This window comes from Hyperoodon ampullatus (genome assembly GCF_949752795.1).
Source record: "Hyperoodon ampullatus genome assembly, chromosome: 7".
In the NCBI taxonomy this organism is placed as follows: domain Eukaryota; kingdom Metazoa; phylum Chordata; class Mammalia; order Artiodactyla; family Ziphiidae; genus Hyperoodon; species Hyperoodon ampullatus.
In genome coordinates this window covers 25936484-25954782 of record NC_136920.1, presented here as the reverse complement: position 1 = coordinate 25954782, position 18299 = coordinate 25936484, and the positions used below count along the sequence as shown (strand labels likewise).

The 18299-nt window shown below is 43.4% G+C and overlaps 1 protein-coding gene across 3 annotated transcripts in view; it reads left to right on the top strand.

The window, feature by feature from the left end:
* Positions 1-18299, top strand: part of LDLRAD3 (low density lipoprotein receptor class A domain containing 3) — a gene marked incomplete at both ends in the record, with an annotated part of 261319 nt that overhangs the window by 104250 nt on the left and 138770 nt on the right. For all 3 annotated transcript variants that reach the window (XM_079708560.1, XM_079708559.1, XM_079708558.1), the window contains one exon: positions 9271-9396. In XM_079708560.1, coding sequence (XP_079564686.1) covers positions 9271-9396 — 126 coding nt within the window. The remainder of the gene's footprint in view (positions 1-9270; positions 9397-18299) is intronic.

Sequence of the window (18299 nt, the reverse complement as noted above, 5' to 3'; positions counted from 1 at the left end):
CTCTAGCTCCCCCATCAGAGCACTCATGGCACTGCATGCAGAGGCTCCTTTACCAGCCTGCGTCCTCCCTATCAGTTAGGGAGCGCTGTTGAATCACCACACAACTGACTCAGGGCCTGACAGATAGTAGGATGCTCAGAAATATTTTGTTCTTTGCCAAGAAAAGGCAGTAAAAAAAATGTTGGCCCCTTGAACCCTATTTTGTACTGTGCACAGGTAAAGTGTAAATCCTTAAAAAGTGGACAGACCTGGTTAAGAGTTTTAGTTTTAAAAGGGTCTGATTGCTGGGACAGCAACCATTTGAATATGAGCCCACAGCTTTTTTTTTTTTTTTAGTTTCTGCTTTATAACAAATTTAATCAGTTATACATATACATATGTTCCCATATCCCCTCCCTTTTGCGTCTCCCTCCCACCCTCCCTATCCCACCCCTCCAGGCGGTCACAAAGCACCGAGCTGATCTCCCTGTGCTATGCAGCTGCTTCCCACTAACTATCTATTTTATGTTTGGTAAGTGTATATATGTCCATGCCGCTCTTTCGCTTTGTCACAGCTTACCCTTCCCCCTCCCCATATCCTCAAGTCCATTCTCTAGTAGGTCTGTGTCTTTATTCCTGTCTTACCCCTGTGTTCTTCATGACATTTTTTTTTCTTAAATTCCATATATATGTGTCAGCATACAGTATTTGTCTTTCTCTTTCTGACTTACTTCACTCTGTATGACAGACTCTAGGTCCATCCACCTCATTACAAATAGCTCAATTTCGTTTCTTTTTATGGCTGAGTAATATTCCATTGTATATATGTGCCACATCTTCTTTATCCATTCATCCGATGAGCCCACAGCTTTTTATGTAAAGCTGAGTTATTTTGTATCTTGCACATGATTGGGGGAAGAACAGAGAAGCTGTTGAAATAGGGAAAGAGTGTAGAGAGGCCTGTGGTTTTGTTGTGGGTATTCTTCTCATGGTAAGTACACCATCTGGGATGGGTTAGACCTGACTCGAGGGAAGGATGGTCAGAGCAGGTCCCACACTGGCCCTGTAGCCAGAATTCTTAGAGTGGCAGCTGGCCTGTGCAGTGGCAACATCAGGAACAAAGGAATGATGAGGTCCCTTGCTCTCTGGGCATAGACATAGGTGGAATCTGCCCAAGAAGGGTGTTCACACTTTAATGTTCATTGGAATTCACCGTGGGCTTAATAAAGATGCAGATTCCCCTAGAGGAGAGGCCCAGGAATCTGCATTTTACAAGCATCCCTGGGGATTCTGCTGTAGGTGGATCACTGGCCTGCCCTTCATGAAATGGTGCTTTACAAGATGGGAAATTCTGGAGAAATATTGGTAAGCGGGGCGGTCCATGGAGCGAGAAACTGTCCTTTGTCAGGTCCTTAGACAGAGGGGAGAGTGCAGTCTGGGAAAGTCAGCTCACGGAGCAGCTCCCAGAGGAGGGACACTTTGCATTAGCCCGTGATTATTGTACCCCAGGGAAACCAGCTCCAGCCAAGGCTGATGCTCTGCGCCCAGTGCCAACTTAGAATGACAAAAAAAAGAGTCATGGTTTCCTTGACTGGATAGGAATGTCCCCTACTCTGTGAAGTAATGAAATCCACATGTAAAAATGAAGAGAGACAGAGACAGATGGAGCATAATAGCAGCAGTGAAGGACCAACGGAACACACACACAGAGGAACCGGGGGGTGTTCTCAGCCTGCTTCTAGGAATATCATCGCCAGCAGGGGAGAATCAGCCCTCCTCGGACCGTCCTGGACTGGAGGCTTTTCCCGTAGTCATCTGTGACCAGAAGACAGTACCAGTTCCTCAGGGAGGAGGCAGTTGATGATCAAAAAGATGCCAAAATAGGAAATATGCATATCCTTCGACCTAGCTGTTGTATCTTAAAGAGATTTTGTACAAGTGGGGAACACAATGTATGCATCTGCACGTGCATCGTTTATTGAAAACACCCCAAATGTCCATCAGTAATGGGACTTATGGGTACATAAGATGCAGTAAAATTACCCTTAGCTATTAAAAGTGATGGTATGGGACTTCCCTGATGGTGCAGTGGTTGAGAGTCCGCCTGCCGGTGCAGGGGACACGGGTTCGTGCCCCAGTCTGGGAAGACCCCACATGCCGCGGAGCGGCTGGTCCCGTGAGCCATGGCCACTGAGCCTGCGCGTCCGGAGCCTGTGCTCCTCAACGGGAGAGGCCACAACAGTGAGAGGCCCGTGTACCGCAAAAAAAAAAAAAAAAAAAAAAAAAAAAAGTGATGGCATGGACCTGTAGTTATCGACATGAAAAGATGTCACAGTATATTGTTAAGTGACAGAAGCCGGTTTCAGAATAGCATAGTATTTTATCCAGGTGCATTTAAGCAAAACTGTATGCCCAGATTTCTATTTATTAATTCAGCTAGTAATTATTGAGTAACCTGTGTACCAGGCACTTTTCAGGGCATTGGAGGTAGAGCAACAAGCAAGATAATGGTCCTCTGCCACTTGGAAGCGAAGTGCTTGGAACCAGCAGTGTCGTCATTGCCTGGGAGTGTGTTAGGAATGCAGAATCCCAGGCTCCATTCTAGACCTACTGCATTTTAACGTGGTCCTAGGGCTGTCCGTTTGCATGCTATAGTTTGAGGGACCGTGCTTCTGGAGCATGTTGACCAAAATGGCCCCAGTGGATTTCCCTGGGTGGCGGCAACATGGGGTAATGTTTGCATTGCCCATGTCCGTTTCTCATCGTTTGAATTTTTCACGGTGAGCTCTGTCTTGAGTTTACAAAGCAAGTGTCCATCATCGGATGAATGGATAAAGAAGATGTGGCACATATATACAATGGAATATTACTCAGCCATAAAAAGGAACGAAACTGAGCTATTTGTAATGAGGTGGATAGACCTAGAGTCTGTCATACAGAGTGAAGTAAGTCAGAAAGAGAAAGACAAATACCGTATGCTAACACATATATATGGAATTTAAAAAAAAAATGTCATGAAGAACCTAGGGGTAAAACGGGAATAAAGACACAGACCTACTTGAGAACGGACTTGAGGATATGGGGAGGGTGAAGGGTAAGCTGTGACAAAGCGAAAGAGAGGCATGGACATATATACACTACCAAACGTAAGGTAGATAGATAGTGGGAAGCAGCCGCAGAGCACAGGGAGATCAGCTCGGTGCTTTGTGACCTCCTGGAGGGGTGGGATAGGGAGGGTGGGAGGGAGGGAGACGCAATAGGGAAGGGATGTGGGAACAGATGTGTATGTATGACTGATTCACTTTGTTATAAAGCAGAAACTAATTTAAAAAAAAAAAAAAAAAAAAAAAAAAAAAAGAATGCTAATTTGGCAGAATAGCCGGAGGCTCCTGCTTCTGGTTCTGTGGGCTGCCTCGGGCACACATCAGCAGGATCCCGGAGCAGGAATCAGAGGTGAGCAGGCGGTGGAGGTCGTGACTGTGGCTCCTTTGGGCCATCCCAGAGGTCTGCAGGAGAGACCCTGAATCCCTGCGGCTGTGGCGGGAGCTGTTGCTGCAGCCTGAGAGATGCCGCAGGTCTGATGAGCTGAGTTCCTGGCTGTTCTGGCTGAGCAGGGAGGCTCTGGCGTTCAGACTCTGTCCAGCTCTTTTGTGTCATCACTCTGGGAGAGTCTGGACCAGCAGCTGTCGACGGCAGACCTGCGCTGCGGTCTCTGTCATCCTCCAGGCCCAGTGGGCAACCCTGTGCCCTGCCTGAGCAGATTGGGAGGTACAGGCATGCTGCCAGGTGAAGAGCATTTCTGTCTAAGGCTTGGGAAGTTCTGGCCGTGCAGACAGGGGGTCTGAGCCCTTTCCTTGGGGTCTCATTTGAATCTGGTCCCTGATGAGGGGTTTGGCAGGAGGTGACCCTATAACACCCCACCTAAAGCATAGGTGAAGTTGAAAGAGGGTAGACGCAGGGGCATGAGGACTGGATTACAGACCAGTCTGATCCTAAATTAACTAAGTGACTTGGGGCAAGTCCCAAATTACCTCCTCGGGCCTCAGTTTTTTCATCTGTGAGTCATGAGACTCAGTTATCGAGTGAAGCTGTGTGGACTACCTGCTGGGCCCCAGATGTTATACATAGGAAGATGGGGTCTTTGTTATGAGGGCATCACAACCTGGTGACACGGCAACATCTCTTGGTTCCCCTCTCATTCTGACATGATCCCCAAATGCTGCTCTGAGGGCTGTGGCCTTCCTGCGTTTTTGTTTAGGGTAATAGTGAGTAGAGGTTATTGCAGATTTATGTCCTTGCTGGTTAAAAAAAAAAAAAAAGTCGTCAACTGTGTTAGTCCTTCCTCCACTCCCACCTAGTTTTAAAAAAATGTTCTATTTTACTGATCTGTGAAATCCAGAACTGTGGCATTCAGGCTCTAAAAGGAAGGGGAGGGCTCAGATCAGGAAATAAACCAACCCCCAGGAGAGCCCTGAGCCTTGTCTTGCTGCTGGTGAAAGCTGCTGCTTTGAAAAGTTCACGGAGCAGGTCCTTGAAGAGCGGTGGATTCAAGTGCTCAGTGGGATGGAGTCGCCCTGCCTGCCTTTGTCAGGGCAGTTTTAGACTCAGAGTTGGTCTTCTACTTCTGCCAGGGGCTGCTGAGTTCCATGCTGAAATCTCCCCTTGGTGGAAATCGGGGCGGGCTGGGGACAATCCAGACTTTGTCCGGGAACCCCCCGGGGCCCACGGGGGCTCGTGCAGACAGGGAGCTGCTGCCAGCGGTGGGCTTCTCTCTGAGCCTCTGCCAGGCGCTCAGCAGGCCGTCTGTGATCTGCCTCACCGTTGCCTGAGCAGGTGTCTGCTGGTGCAGATGTAATTCATAACAGGACAGGCTCCCTGACAGAGACGGCAGCTGAGCATCACTGGCAAGGCAGGGAGTCTCGTTAGTGATTCCTGAAGAGGGTTCAGGGCCAAGGCCAAAGAGCTGGTCAACTGAATGGTAGCTAATGCATTTGTAATTACTCTTACTCTCTTTTCTGTTTGTCTCCTGAAGTCCAGTCCTTGGAGCTGGGCTGGGCCTTAGAAGTGTCTAAGGAGGCAGTAGAGCAGGTGAGTCAAGAAGTAAAGTTTGAGGGCTTCCCTGGTGGCGCAGTGGTTGAGAGTCCGCCTGCCGATGCAGGGGACATGGGTTCGTGCCCCGGTGCGGGAAGATCCCACATGCCGCGGAGCGGCTGGGCCCGTGAGCCATGGCCGCTGAGCCTGTGCGTCCGGAGCCTGTGCTCCGCAACGGGAGAGGCCACAACAGTGAGAGGCCCGCATACCGCAAAAAAAAAAAAAAAAAGAAGTAAAGTTTGAGCCTTGACTCTGTTTATCAGCTGTGTCAGGCGCCTTCACTTCTGGACCTGTTATCTTTTCTGTAAAATGGGTTTTTGTGAGGAGGAAATGAGATGATATCTGTAAAATAGAGCACAATGCTCAGCCCATACTAAGCATTCAGTAAGTGCTCTAGCTGTGATTACCCAGCCCTACTCTCTCCTTTTATGGTCTCATTTATATATTCGGCAGTATTGATTAGGTACCGTGGTAGGCACTGTACAGTTGCAGCTCCTTCAAGAATGGTGAATGGACGTATTCGAGTGAGTGTGTGTGCATCAGAGCTCAGCACAAAGCCAATGACATCTATCCTATGAAGGAAAAGAAAGAAACAGAGTAAGGGCTAGACTGCCTGAGGGTAGGGAGCGGGGTTTCTACTGTAGACAGTGCACTGCTTAAGGAGACCTCAAAAAAGTAGAGGGGTGAGCCATGCCAACCTCTGGGAGAAAGACAGTCCAAGCAGAGGGAACCACAGGCTGCAAGGGTCCTGAGGCAGGACTGTGCCTGATGGGCTCGAGGAGGAGCTGGGAGGCCAGCGTTAGCCAGAGCACGGAGAGTAGGTAGGCATGAAATTAGAGGGCGTCCCCTGGAGTGGCACGATGCTGTGATGGCGGCTGTGGGCTTTTCTAAAGTGTTGGGAGGGCAGAGACGTTTTGAATGGAGGCGTGATGTGTTGAGTTTACAGGGAAACGCTCTCAGGTTAGATGTCAAAGCCTACAGGTAGCTTTTCTGCCCTGATCTCTGAAAGGGTGACGGGAGCAAGGATGCCCGATCGTCTAATTTGAGCATCCATCACTGGATCTTACCTGTGACAGTTATTGCCATGGCATCTGCTTACTGGGGACTTTCTATTTCCCACATCTCTTCTGTGTTTATTAATTGGACTTCTTCTCCCTCAGTTATGTATTTTTTCCACAATTATGGGTCCAACAGATCTCTGGGTTACAATCCAATTCTATTTTTGTTCGTTTTGTTGCTCAAATTGTTCTAGCTTTGGCCATTGGGAGCCCCTGCAGGTTGACTCCTGTGTCCTTTGGACATGCCTCCGTCGTATTTTAAGCACTTCTTCACTTTCTGGCAACACAAGACACTCCAGGTTCATTTTCCCCCAGGAATGAACCACTTCTCCAGGGAGCCCTGGTTCTCTTTATTGGATCATAGAATTTAGAAACCAAGATCTAGGTGCTAGCTAAGCTTACTGCTACTGGGGTGTACTGCTTCTAGTCTTTCTTAGCAGATGAGCTAGGAAATATATGTACGTACACTAACCCATGCACACACACAGATCTATATTTCTATCTATCGATCTATCTATCCATCCATCCATCTATCCATCTATCTGTCTTTACAAACCTTGAGTTCATATTGATGCCTTCAATTCCAGTCCAAAGCCTCGGGGTTCATTTTAGTCTTCTCACTCTCTTTATTTGTGATTTCTTCCTCTGAAAGTGAGAAACCTTGCTCTTATTATCTGTAATATACTTACCTATTTGTTCAACCCTAGTACTACACAAAAGGCAGTTTCAGAATTGCTGATTCATACCCCTGTGAGAAACAAATATAACTAGGGTACTTGTGAACAGTCCTTTTATTCTTTAGCCTTATAGAATCCAGGCAAAATAATGTTTACCAGAGTTACGTAGGCTACTTCTTTTCTTCCCCACCTCCTTCAGTGTGGTGCTGTTATTCATCTGTAATATAGTTATGTTCATTTGTTGCTGTTTATATTTCATTCTGAGCCCTGCCCCCAACACACACATGCACACACACATGCACATGCACATGTGTTAGATTTTAATTATTTACATTTTGGGTATGTGAAATATTGTCATGGTTCTAAGAGTCAGAGCTATACAAATAGACTCAGAGAAGTGTGCACCCTTCTCATCCCTGCTACCTTGTTCCATTCCCATTTCCCTATTCTTTCCAACCTTTTCTCACCCACCCCCTGTAGGTAACCAGTCTCTTTGGTTTCTGGTTTATCCTTCCTATATTTCTTTTGCATAGATGAGCCAGTACATGTATGTTTTCTTAGATCCCCTTCTTTTGCTATATGGAGGGGTAAAGTACTGTAGATACTCTTTTGCACTTTGCTTTTTTCGCTTACCAGTATGTCCTGGAGATCACTTCCTATCAGTTCATAGAGATCTTCCATAATGAGCTTTTTAAACTTGGGTAATCAGAAAAAGAAATTTAGCAGCCCAAGGATCAATTTTAAAGTTCTATAAGCCTAGTGATGTGATGATGATGATGATAAATAGCATAAGTTTTACCATTAATTGAGCATCTACTGTATGCCATGCTCTGTGCCAAGCATTTTATATAGATTATCACACTGAATCCTTCCCTGGGCCATATGAGATAGATATTACCTCCAGTTTACCAATGAGGAAACTGAGGCTCAGTTGTATTTAGAAACTTGCCCAAGGTCATAAAGATTAGAGCCACAATTTGAACACAGGACACTCTCTCCCAAGTTTGTGCTTTGTGAAGAGCACACCAGCACCATTAGAGTATTTTCAGGTTAAAACAAAGCAATGTGGGTTTTTAAAATCTAGCCACGTCCCAGGCTTAAAATCCCTGTTGATAGTGTATCAGCTGTTGCCAAAGTTGGCATGTTATACTGATGGCAAGAATATGAAGGTAATTTACTGCCTGTTCGTTCCAAAGAAATAGCCTTTCCTTCTTGAGGACCATGGGTCCTGCCTCTAAGACAGGAGACAAAAGGGATGCTAGGTGGGGCCTGCTACCTGGGATACAGCAATAGATCCCATCACACCTTATAATCACAAGCCAGAGCAGCCAGCACCATTAACAGGAAAGTACATTACCCCACAGGGCTGTTTGGTTAGCAGGACACTCAATCAAGCTTGAGTTACAGCAATTTCTGTTAAAACTGTTTGTATAGCAGGAGTGGAAGAAGGGTTTCTTTGAGCAGGAATCTGGCTTCTGTTGTGAGAAGTGACAGCCTCTGGCAGAAAGGCAGTACAGTTGAGTTAGATGAGAGTGTGGCTACTGGACTCTGAGTACTGGGGGCCTCACCCCAGCACTATATTTTCTAGCCGTGTAACCCTGGGCAAGTCACTTTACCTCTTCGGAGCATTTCTGTGAAATGAGGACAAGAAGCACACCCGTCTTTGTCAGGGGTTCCCAATACCACCTTCAGTTTCAGTGCTTTACTAGAAGGAATCGTAGAACTCAGCATACAGTCATACCCACAGCTATGATTGATTACAGTGAAAGGATACAAAGCAAAACCAACAAAGGGAAAAGGTGAAGGAGTGGAGTCAGAGGAAAACAAGTCCAGGCTTCCAGAGTCCTCGCCCAGTGCAGTCACACAGGAGGCACTTCATTCCCCCAGCAACAAATGTGACATAACGTGTGAAATGCTTTCTCCCAGGGAAGCTCGTTAGAGGCTCAGTGCCCAGGGTTTTTACTGAGAACTGGTCATGCAGGTACCCTCTGCCCAACATGTACCCAAATCCCAAACTCCCAGAAGAAAGGCAGGTGTTCAGCATAAATGCACTGTTTGCATGAATAGTTTAGACACAGTGAGCCGTCCTCAGGAGAGAATGATGCAAACCTTCCCGACATACAATTTCCCGGGTGCCAGCCAAGCAAGGGCCAACTTTGCAAGCAAGCCTTTCTAAGGATGGCAGCCTCAGGCCTCTTGAGCCCTGCTGGTGTGGAGGCTGGGTTTGGCCTATTTGGGACCTTGGTGGCAGTGGATGAGCCACTCCCTTCCTGGAGGATGACACACGTGGACTTCTAGTCTGGCTGGGTATTGGAGGTGGGTGCTGGTGGTAAGAAACTTTCAGGACTTCCAGGTAGATGTGAAAGGCCCCAGTTGCACACTCTGAGTCAGTGGGATGGGTATGTGGTGGTCAGAAAACTTATCCTCCTGACGCCTCGTTGTTTGTCTCGTTTGTCCTCTTGCAGCCAAGGCTAAATCGAAATGCGGCCCGACCTTCTTCCCCTGTGCCAGCGGCATCCACTGCATCATTGGCCGCTTCCGGTGTAACGGGTTTGAGGATTGTCCCGACGGCAGCGACGAAGAGAACTGCAGTAAGTGCCGGGGCCTGCGTACCACGCTCCCCTGTTCATTCCCACCGGTGGACCTTCCATCCTGGCCGCTCTCATCTGTGTGCTTCTCACACCCACAGGCTTGGGCCTTTTCTCTCGTTACCTGGAATCTATTTGTTACTGCTTACTTCTTGTGTGATTGTGTAGATGCTCAGCTACCATTTATCAGGGCCTTTGCTAAGTACACTGCGCCTGGGGCATACTTTGTTTTCAGTTCTGATGATGTCTCTGCAAATGTAATTGTGTTATCCCCATCAACACATAAGGACTTGAAGTATGAAAGGTCAGTGGACTCATGCAGAGTCACATAGCTTATCAGTTGCAGAGCCAGTTCTAGGCTCATTCAGATGCTCATCTGATTGACCGTGCCATTCAGCACCCCATGTTTAGGTGCTTGCTTTCCTTCTCATTTTGAATTCTTTAAAAAAAGATGTTTATATATTAATTATATACATACTATAAGAATATGCTCTTGGAAGTTGCCATATGATCCAACAATCCCACTCCTGGGCATATATCTGGAGAAACCTCTAATTCGAAAAGATACATGCACCCCAATGTTCATAGAAGCACTATTTACAGTAGCCAGAACATGGAAGCAACCTAAATGTCTATTGACAGATGAATGAATAAAGAAGATGTGATACATATAAACAATGGAATATTACTCAGCCATTAAAAAGAATGCAATAATGCTATTTGCAGCAACATGGATGGACCTGGAGATTATCACACTAAGTGAAGTAAGTCAGACAGACAAAGACAAATATCATATGATATCACTTATTTGTGGAATCTAAAATATGACACAAGCGAACTTATTTACAAAACAGAAATGGACTCACAGACATAGAAAACCAATTTATGGTTCCCAAAGGGGAAAAGGGGTGGAGGGAGGAGTAAATTAGGAGTATGGGATAAACAGATATAAACTACTATATATAAAAAAGATAAACAACAAGGTCCTAGTGGATAGCACAGGGAACTGTATTCAATATCTTGTAATAAACCATAATGGGAAAGAATATGAAAAAGAAAATATATGTGTGTGTATAACTGTGAATCACTTTGCTGTACATATGAAACTAACACAACATTGTAAATCAACTATACATCAATGTTTAAAAAAGAATATGCTCGAGCACTGCGAGTAGCATGAGGGGCGGAGCCTTGGGAGCTCCAGGATCATGATGAGTTGCAGCGGGGATAAGGGAGGATGGGGGCGTCGGCTGCTTCTTCTAGCCGCTAAGGAATGCAGCTGGACCTGGATCCAAAACAGGCTCTTCATATCAACCAGGCACAGAGGACAACACCTGGCTGGAGGACTGAGTGGAGTGCAGAAGGCTGGCCACTCTGTGCCTTTGGATTGGAGAATTTAACCCATTTACATGTAAGCTGTGTGGCTGACAGGGTCTTGGTGCTCCACCCGGGTGTCATGCCTGAGCCTCTGAGGTGGGAGAGCCGAGTTCAGGACACTGGACCACCAGAGACTTCCTAGCCTCACATAATTTCAATTGGCGAGAGCTCTCCCAGAGATCTCCATCTCAACACTAAGAGCCAGCTCCACTCAACGACCAGCAAGCTCCAGTGCTGGACACCCTATGCCAAACAACTAGCAAGACAGGAACACAACCCCACTCATTAGCAGAGAGGCTGCCTAAAATCATAAGTTCACAGACACCCCAAAAACATACCACTGGACGCAGTCCTGCCCACCAGAAAAACAGGATCCAGCCTCATCCACTAGAACACAGGCACCAGTCCCCTCCACCCGGAAGCCTGCACAACCCACTGAACCTACAGGGGGCAGACACCAAAAACAACAGGAACTACGAACCTGCAACCTGTGAAAAGGAGACCCCAAACACAGTAGGTTAAGCAAAATGAGAAGACAGAGAAATATGCAGCAGATGAAGGAGCAAAGTAAAAACATAAACACCAGACCAAACAAATGAAGAGGAAATAGGCAGTCTACCTAAAAAAGGATTCAGAGTAATAATAGTAAAGATGATCCAAAGTCTTGGAAATAGAATGGAGAAAATACAAGAAAGGTTTAACAAGGACCTAGAAGAACTAAAGAGCAAACAAACAATGATGAGCAACACAATAAATGAAATTAAAAGTTCTCCAGAAGGAATCAATAGCAGAATAACTGAGGCAGAAGAACAGATAAGTGACCTGGAAGATAAAATAGTGGAAATAACTACTGCAGAGCAGAATAAAGAAAAAAGAATGAAAAGAATTGAGGACAGTCTCAGAGACCTCTGGGACAACATTGAACACACCAACATGCGAATTATAGGGGTCCCAGAAGAAGAAGAGAAAAAGAAAGGACTGAGAAAATATTTGAAGCGATTATAGTTGAAACCTTCCCTAATATAGGAGAGGAAATAGTCAATCAAGTACTGGAAGCACAGAGTCCCATACAGGATAAATTCAAGGAGAAACACACCAAGACACATATTACTCAAACTATCAAAAATTAAATACAAAGAAAACATATTAAAAGCAGCAAGGGAAAAGCAACAAATAACATACAAGGGAATCCCCATAAGGTTAACAGCTGATCTTTCAGCAGAAACTCTGCAAGCCAGAAAGGAGTGGCAGGACATACTGAAAGTGATGAAAGGGAAAAACCTACAATGAAGATTACCCAGCAAGGATCTCATTCAGATTCTATGGAGAAATTAAAATCTTTACAGACAAGCAAATCTAAGAGAATTCACCACCACCAAACCAGCTTCACAACAAATGCTAAAGGAACTTCTCTAGGCAGGAAACACAAGAGAAGGAAAAGACCTACAATAACAAACCCAAAGCAATTAAGAAAATGGTAATAGGAACATAAATATCAATAATTGCCTTACATGTAAATGGATTAAATACTCCAACCAAAAGACATAGACTGGCTGAATGGATACAAAAACAAGACCCGTATATATGCTGTCTACAAGAGACCCACTTCAGACCAAGGGACACATACAGACTGAAAGTGAGGGGATGGAAAAAGATATTCCATGCAGATGGAAAACAGAAGAAAGCTGGAGTAGCAATTCTCATATTAGACAAAATAGACTTTAAAATAAAGACGATTACAAGAGACAAAGAAGGACACTGCATAATGATCAGGGGATCAATCCAAGAAGAAGATATAACAACTGTAAATATTTATGCACCCAACATAGGAGCACCTCAATACATAAGGCAAATTCTAACAACGATAAAAGGGGAAACAGACAGTAACACACTCATAGTAGGGGACTTTAACACCCCACTTTCACCAATGGACAGATCATCCAAAATGAAAATAAATAAGGAAACACAAGCTTTAAATGACGCATTAAACAAGATGGACTTAATTGATATTTATAGGACATTCCATCCAAAAGCAATAGAATACACTTTCCTCTCAACTGCTCGTGGAACATTCTCCAGGATATATCATATCTTGGGTCACAAATCAAGCCTTGGCAAATTTAAGAAAATTGAAATCATATCAAGTATCTTTTCCAACCACAACACTATAAGACTAGATATCAATTACAGGAGAAAAACTGTAAAAAATACAAACACATGGAGGCTAAACAATACGCTACTGAATAAACAAGAGATCACTGAAGAAATCATAGAGGAAATCAAAAAATACCTTGAAACAAATGACAGTGAAAAACCTATGGGATGCAGCAAAAGCAGTTCTAAGAGGTAAGTTTATAGCAATCCAATCCTACCTCAAGAAACAAGAACATCTCAAATAAACAACCTAATCTTACACCTAAAGCAATTAGAGAAAAAAGAACAAAAAAACCCCCCAAGTTAGCAGAAGGAAAGAAATCATAAAGACCAGATCAGTAATAAATGAAAAAGAAACGAAGGAAACAGTAGCAAAGATCAATAAAACTAAAAGCTGGTTCTTTGAGAAGATAAAAAAAATTGATAAAACATTAGTCAGACTCATCAAGAAAAAGAGGGAGAAGACTCAAATCAACAGAATTAGAAAAGAAAAAGGAGAAGTAACAACTGACATCGCAGAAATACAAAGGATATTGAGAGATTACTACAAGCAACTATATGCCAATAAAATGGATAACCTGGAAGAAAGGGACAAATTCTTAGAAAAGCACAACCTTCTGAAACTGAACCAGGAAGAAATAGAAAATATAAACGGACCAATCACAAGCACTGAAACTGAGACTGTGATTAAAAATATTCCAAAAGGGCTTCCCTGGTGGCGCAGTGGTTGAGAGTCCGCCTGCTGTTGCAGGGGACATGGGTTCGTGCCCCGGTCCGGGAAGATCCCATATGCCACGGAGCGGCTAGGCCCGTGAGCCATGGCCACTGAGCCTGCGTGTCCGGAGCCTGTGCTCCGCAACGGGAGAGGCCACAACAGTGAGAGGCCCGCATACCGCAAAAAAAAAAAAAAAATTCCAACAAACAAAAGCCCAGGACCAGATGGCTTCACAGGTGAATTCTATCAAACATTTAGAGAAGAGCTAACACCTATCCTTCTCAAACTCTTCCAAAATATAGCAGAGGAATGAACACTCCCAAACTCATTCTACGAGGCCACCATCACCCTGATACCAAAACCAGACAAAGATGTCACAAAAAAACTACAGGCCAATATCACTGATGAACATAGATGCAAAAATCCTCAACAAAATACTAGCGAACAGAATCCAAGAGCACATGAAAAGGACCATACACCATGATCAAGTGGGGTTTATCCCAGGAATGCAAGGATTCTTCAATATATGCAAATCAATCTGTGTGATACACCATATTAAGAAATTGAATAATGAAAACCATATGGTAATATCAATAGATGCAGGAAAAGCTTTTGACAAAATTCAACATCCATTTATGATAAAAACCCTCCAGAAAGTAGGCATAGAGGGACCTTACCTCAACATAATACAGGCCATATATGACAAACCCACAGCCAACATTGTTCGCAATGGTGAAAAACTGAAACCGTTTCCACTAAGATCAGGAACAAGAAAAGGTTGCCCACTCTCATGGCTATTATTCAATTAGTTTTGGAAGTTTTAGCCACAGCAATCAGAGAAGAAAAAGAAATAAAAGGAATCCAAGTCGGAAAAGAAGAAGTAAAGCTGTCACTGTTTGCAGATGACATGATAGTATACACAGAGAATCCTAAAGATGCTACCAGAAAACTACTAGAGCTAATCAATGAATTTGGTAAAGTAGCAGGATACAAAATTAGTGCACAGAAATCTCTTGCATTCCTATACAGTAATGATGAAAAATCTGAAAGAGAAATTAAGGAAAGACTCCCATTTACCATTGCAACAAAAAGAATAAAATACCTAGGAATAAACCTACCTAAGGAGACAAAAGACCTGTATTCAGACAACTACAGGACACTGATGAAAGAAATTAAAGATGATACAAACTGATGGAGAGATATACCAGGTTCTTGAATTGGAAGAATCAACATTGTGAAAATGACTCTACTACCCAAAGCAATCTACAGATTCAGTGCAATCCCTATCAAACTACCAATGTCATTTTTCACAGAACTAGAACAAAAAATTTGGCAATTTCTATGGAAACAGAATGGACCCTGAATAGCCAAAAGCAATCTTGAGGAAGAAAAATGGAGCTGGAGGAATCAGGCTCCCTGACTTCAGACTATACTATAAAGCTCTAGTAATCAAGACAGTATGGTCCTGGCACAAAACCAGAAATACAGATCAATGGAACAGGATAGAAAGCCCAGAGATAAACCCACACACATATGGTCACCTTATCTTTGATAAAGGAGGCAAGAATATCCATTGGAGAAAAGACAGCTTCTTCAATAAGTGGTGCTGGGAAAACTGGACAGCTATATGTAAAAGAATGAAATTAGAACACTCCCTAACACCATATACAAAAATAAACTCCAAATGGATTAAAGACCTAAATGTAAGGCCAGACACTATAAAACTCTTAGAGGAAAGCATAGGCAGAACACTCTATGACATAAATCACAGCAAGATCCTTTTTGACCCACCTCCTAGAGAAATGGAAATAAAAACAAAAGTAAACAAATGGGACCTAACGAAACTTAAAAGTTTTTGCACAGCAAAGGAAACCATAAACAAGACGAAAAGACAACCATCAGAATGGGAGAAAATCTTTGCAAACGAAGCAACTGACAAAGAATTAATCTCCAAAATATACAAGCAGCTCATGCAGCTCAATATGAAAAAAACAAACAACCCAATCCAAAATTGGACAGAAGACCTAAATAGACATTTCTCCAAAGAAAATATACAGATTGCCAACAAACACATGAAAAGGTGCTCGACATCACTCATCATTAGAGAAATGCAAATCAAAACCACAATGAGGGATCACCTCACTCCAGTCAGAATGGCCATCATCTAAAAATCTACAAACAATAAATGCTGGAGAGGGTGTGGAGAAAAGGGAACCCTCTCGCACTGTTGGTGGGAATGTAAATTGATACAGCCACTATGGAGAACAGTATGGAGGTTCCTTAAAAAACTAAAAATAGAACTACCATACGACCCAGCAGTTCCACTACTGGGTATATACCCTGAGAAAACCATAATTCAAAAAGTCATTTACCATAATGTTCATTGCAGCACTATTTACAATAGGCAGGATATGGAAGCAACCTAAGTGTCCATCGACAGATGAATGTATAAAGAAGAAGTGGCACATATACACAGTGGAATATTACTCAGCCATAAAAAGAAACGAAACTGAGTTATTTGTATTGAGGTGGATGGACCTAGAGTCTGTCATACAGAGTGAAGTAAGTCAGAAAGAAAAAAAACAGATACCGTATGCTAATACATATATATTGAATCTAAAAACAAAAAAAGGTTCTTAAGAACTTAGGGGCAGGACAGGAATAAAGATGCAGATATAGAGAATGGACTTGAGGACATGAGGTGGGGGGAAGCTGGGACGAAGTGAGAGAGTGGCATGGACATATATACACTACCAAATGTAGAATAGATAGCTAGTGGGAAGCAGCCGCATAGCACAGGGAGATCAGCTCTGTGCTTTGTGACCACCTAGAAGGGTGGGATAGGGAGGTTGGGAGGGAGACACAAGAAGGAGGGGATATGGGGATGTATGTATATATATAGCTGATTCACCTTGTTATACAGCAGAAACTAAAACCACATTGTAAAGCAATTATACTCCAATCAAGATGTTAAAAAAAAAATATGCTCCTGGGAAAAAATCCAAATAGTATAGAAAGCTAAAGTGTTCCTTGACTTGTGACCACCTGATTCCTTTTACCTGGTATATAATATTCCATGGTATCAATACACAGACAGACAGACACACACACACCTCCTCTTGTTCTCTGTACCCCACCTGCCTCTTAGCAGTCTTGGTGTTGAAGCTCACCTCACTACTCCTTGGCCTGGATATACTGGTCCCTTGCTTGGCAGCATCTCTGTGTCCAAATCCACACTCAGCAGTTTCAGTGACCTTCAGGTGTCCCTTTCCCTCCTTTCACAGTGTTCCAGCTCCCCCAGCAATTTGCTTTGTACCTGCTTCTGGTCCCTCTGGTCACTGCTCAGTTTATTCTTTTTCTTTTCCCCTTCAATATTTAGACTGCTGGAGCCTTTCTAACTGTAGTTGGCTCTTGACAAATTTACACATTTACCTTCTGCACTTATATATTTTAATAACCCTTTTCTCTTCTGATTATTGTAAAGAACTTGTGAAATATAGAAAAGTATAAAGAGGAAAGCAAAAATGCCTAGAAGGCAATGCTGTTAATATGTGGGTTATTTTGTGATAGTCATCCCCTCTACTCATCTATCTATCTATCTATCTATCTATCTATCTATCTATCATCTATCTACCTATCATCTATCTTCTCTAATATGTTTAATTGAGATGTCCTCTTTATTGTGACCATTTTCTCATGTTATTAAATTTTTTCGAAACATAAGTTTTAATGACTTCAGGGATTGTTTTGATAAAATGATTTTCCCTTACCCTGTTGGTTCTATTTTAAGTCCTTGAGGAGGAGAGTGACTATCTCCTATGTTCCTTTATGTCTTTCCAGGGAACAATCATTGCTGTACTGCCCCAAGAGGGACACAGAGAGTTTATAACTCTCCTGTGTGCATTCTCCTGTTGCCTTATTTCACCTTCTGGGTCTCAAATGGCAGAGATATGGCAGAGCTGCTAGATTGCTGAATGGTTAGTAAGTAGAGTGGCTGAACCCCAGCTTAGCGAGGAGGGTGCATATCACTAACAGGGTAGGGGCCTGACTGAGCAAAATGACTCTGGAGCTGGGGTCTGGCCTCAGATTTGTGTTCTGCCCTAGGGAATCACCAGTTGGACTTCTTACATAATCTCCTTGCACAGTGGTTTTCTCTAGAATGGAGGTACTGACAGCCTGCTTTCCAGGTTTGTTGTGAGGGTTAGATGACATAATATCTGAAAAGTGCTTAGTGTGGTACTAAGTACTGTCCATGGGGATCTTATCATGGAAGGGGGGTATTTTATATATATCATCATACATATGTACTAGAGAGTAATTCAATGGCAATAAAAGCAGTGTGATGCATTACAGTATGTACATTCTAAATGATTGTGTCATCCTGTGTACTCTTTGCCATAATTAAGAACGCTGTATGATTAAATATTTGGATATTCGTCTTTAATTGTCTAAATGCATAAATTATATTCATTCTAAATTAAGCCAATGAGGATTAAGCCAGCATTTTCCTCTGGCATATCTGCCATTTGAAAAGAGTGGTTCTAACTCACTGTTCTGAAAACTGGTAAATAAAGGGAAAGAATCAAGCATTTATCCTCCCTTTCATATATGAATTACACTTCTGAGTAATTAAATAGCTGACTTAGGAAAGTTCTTTTTT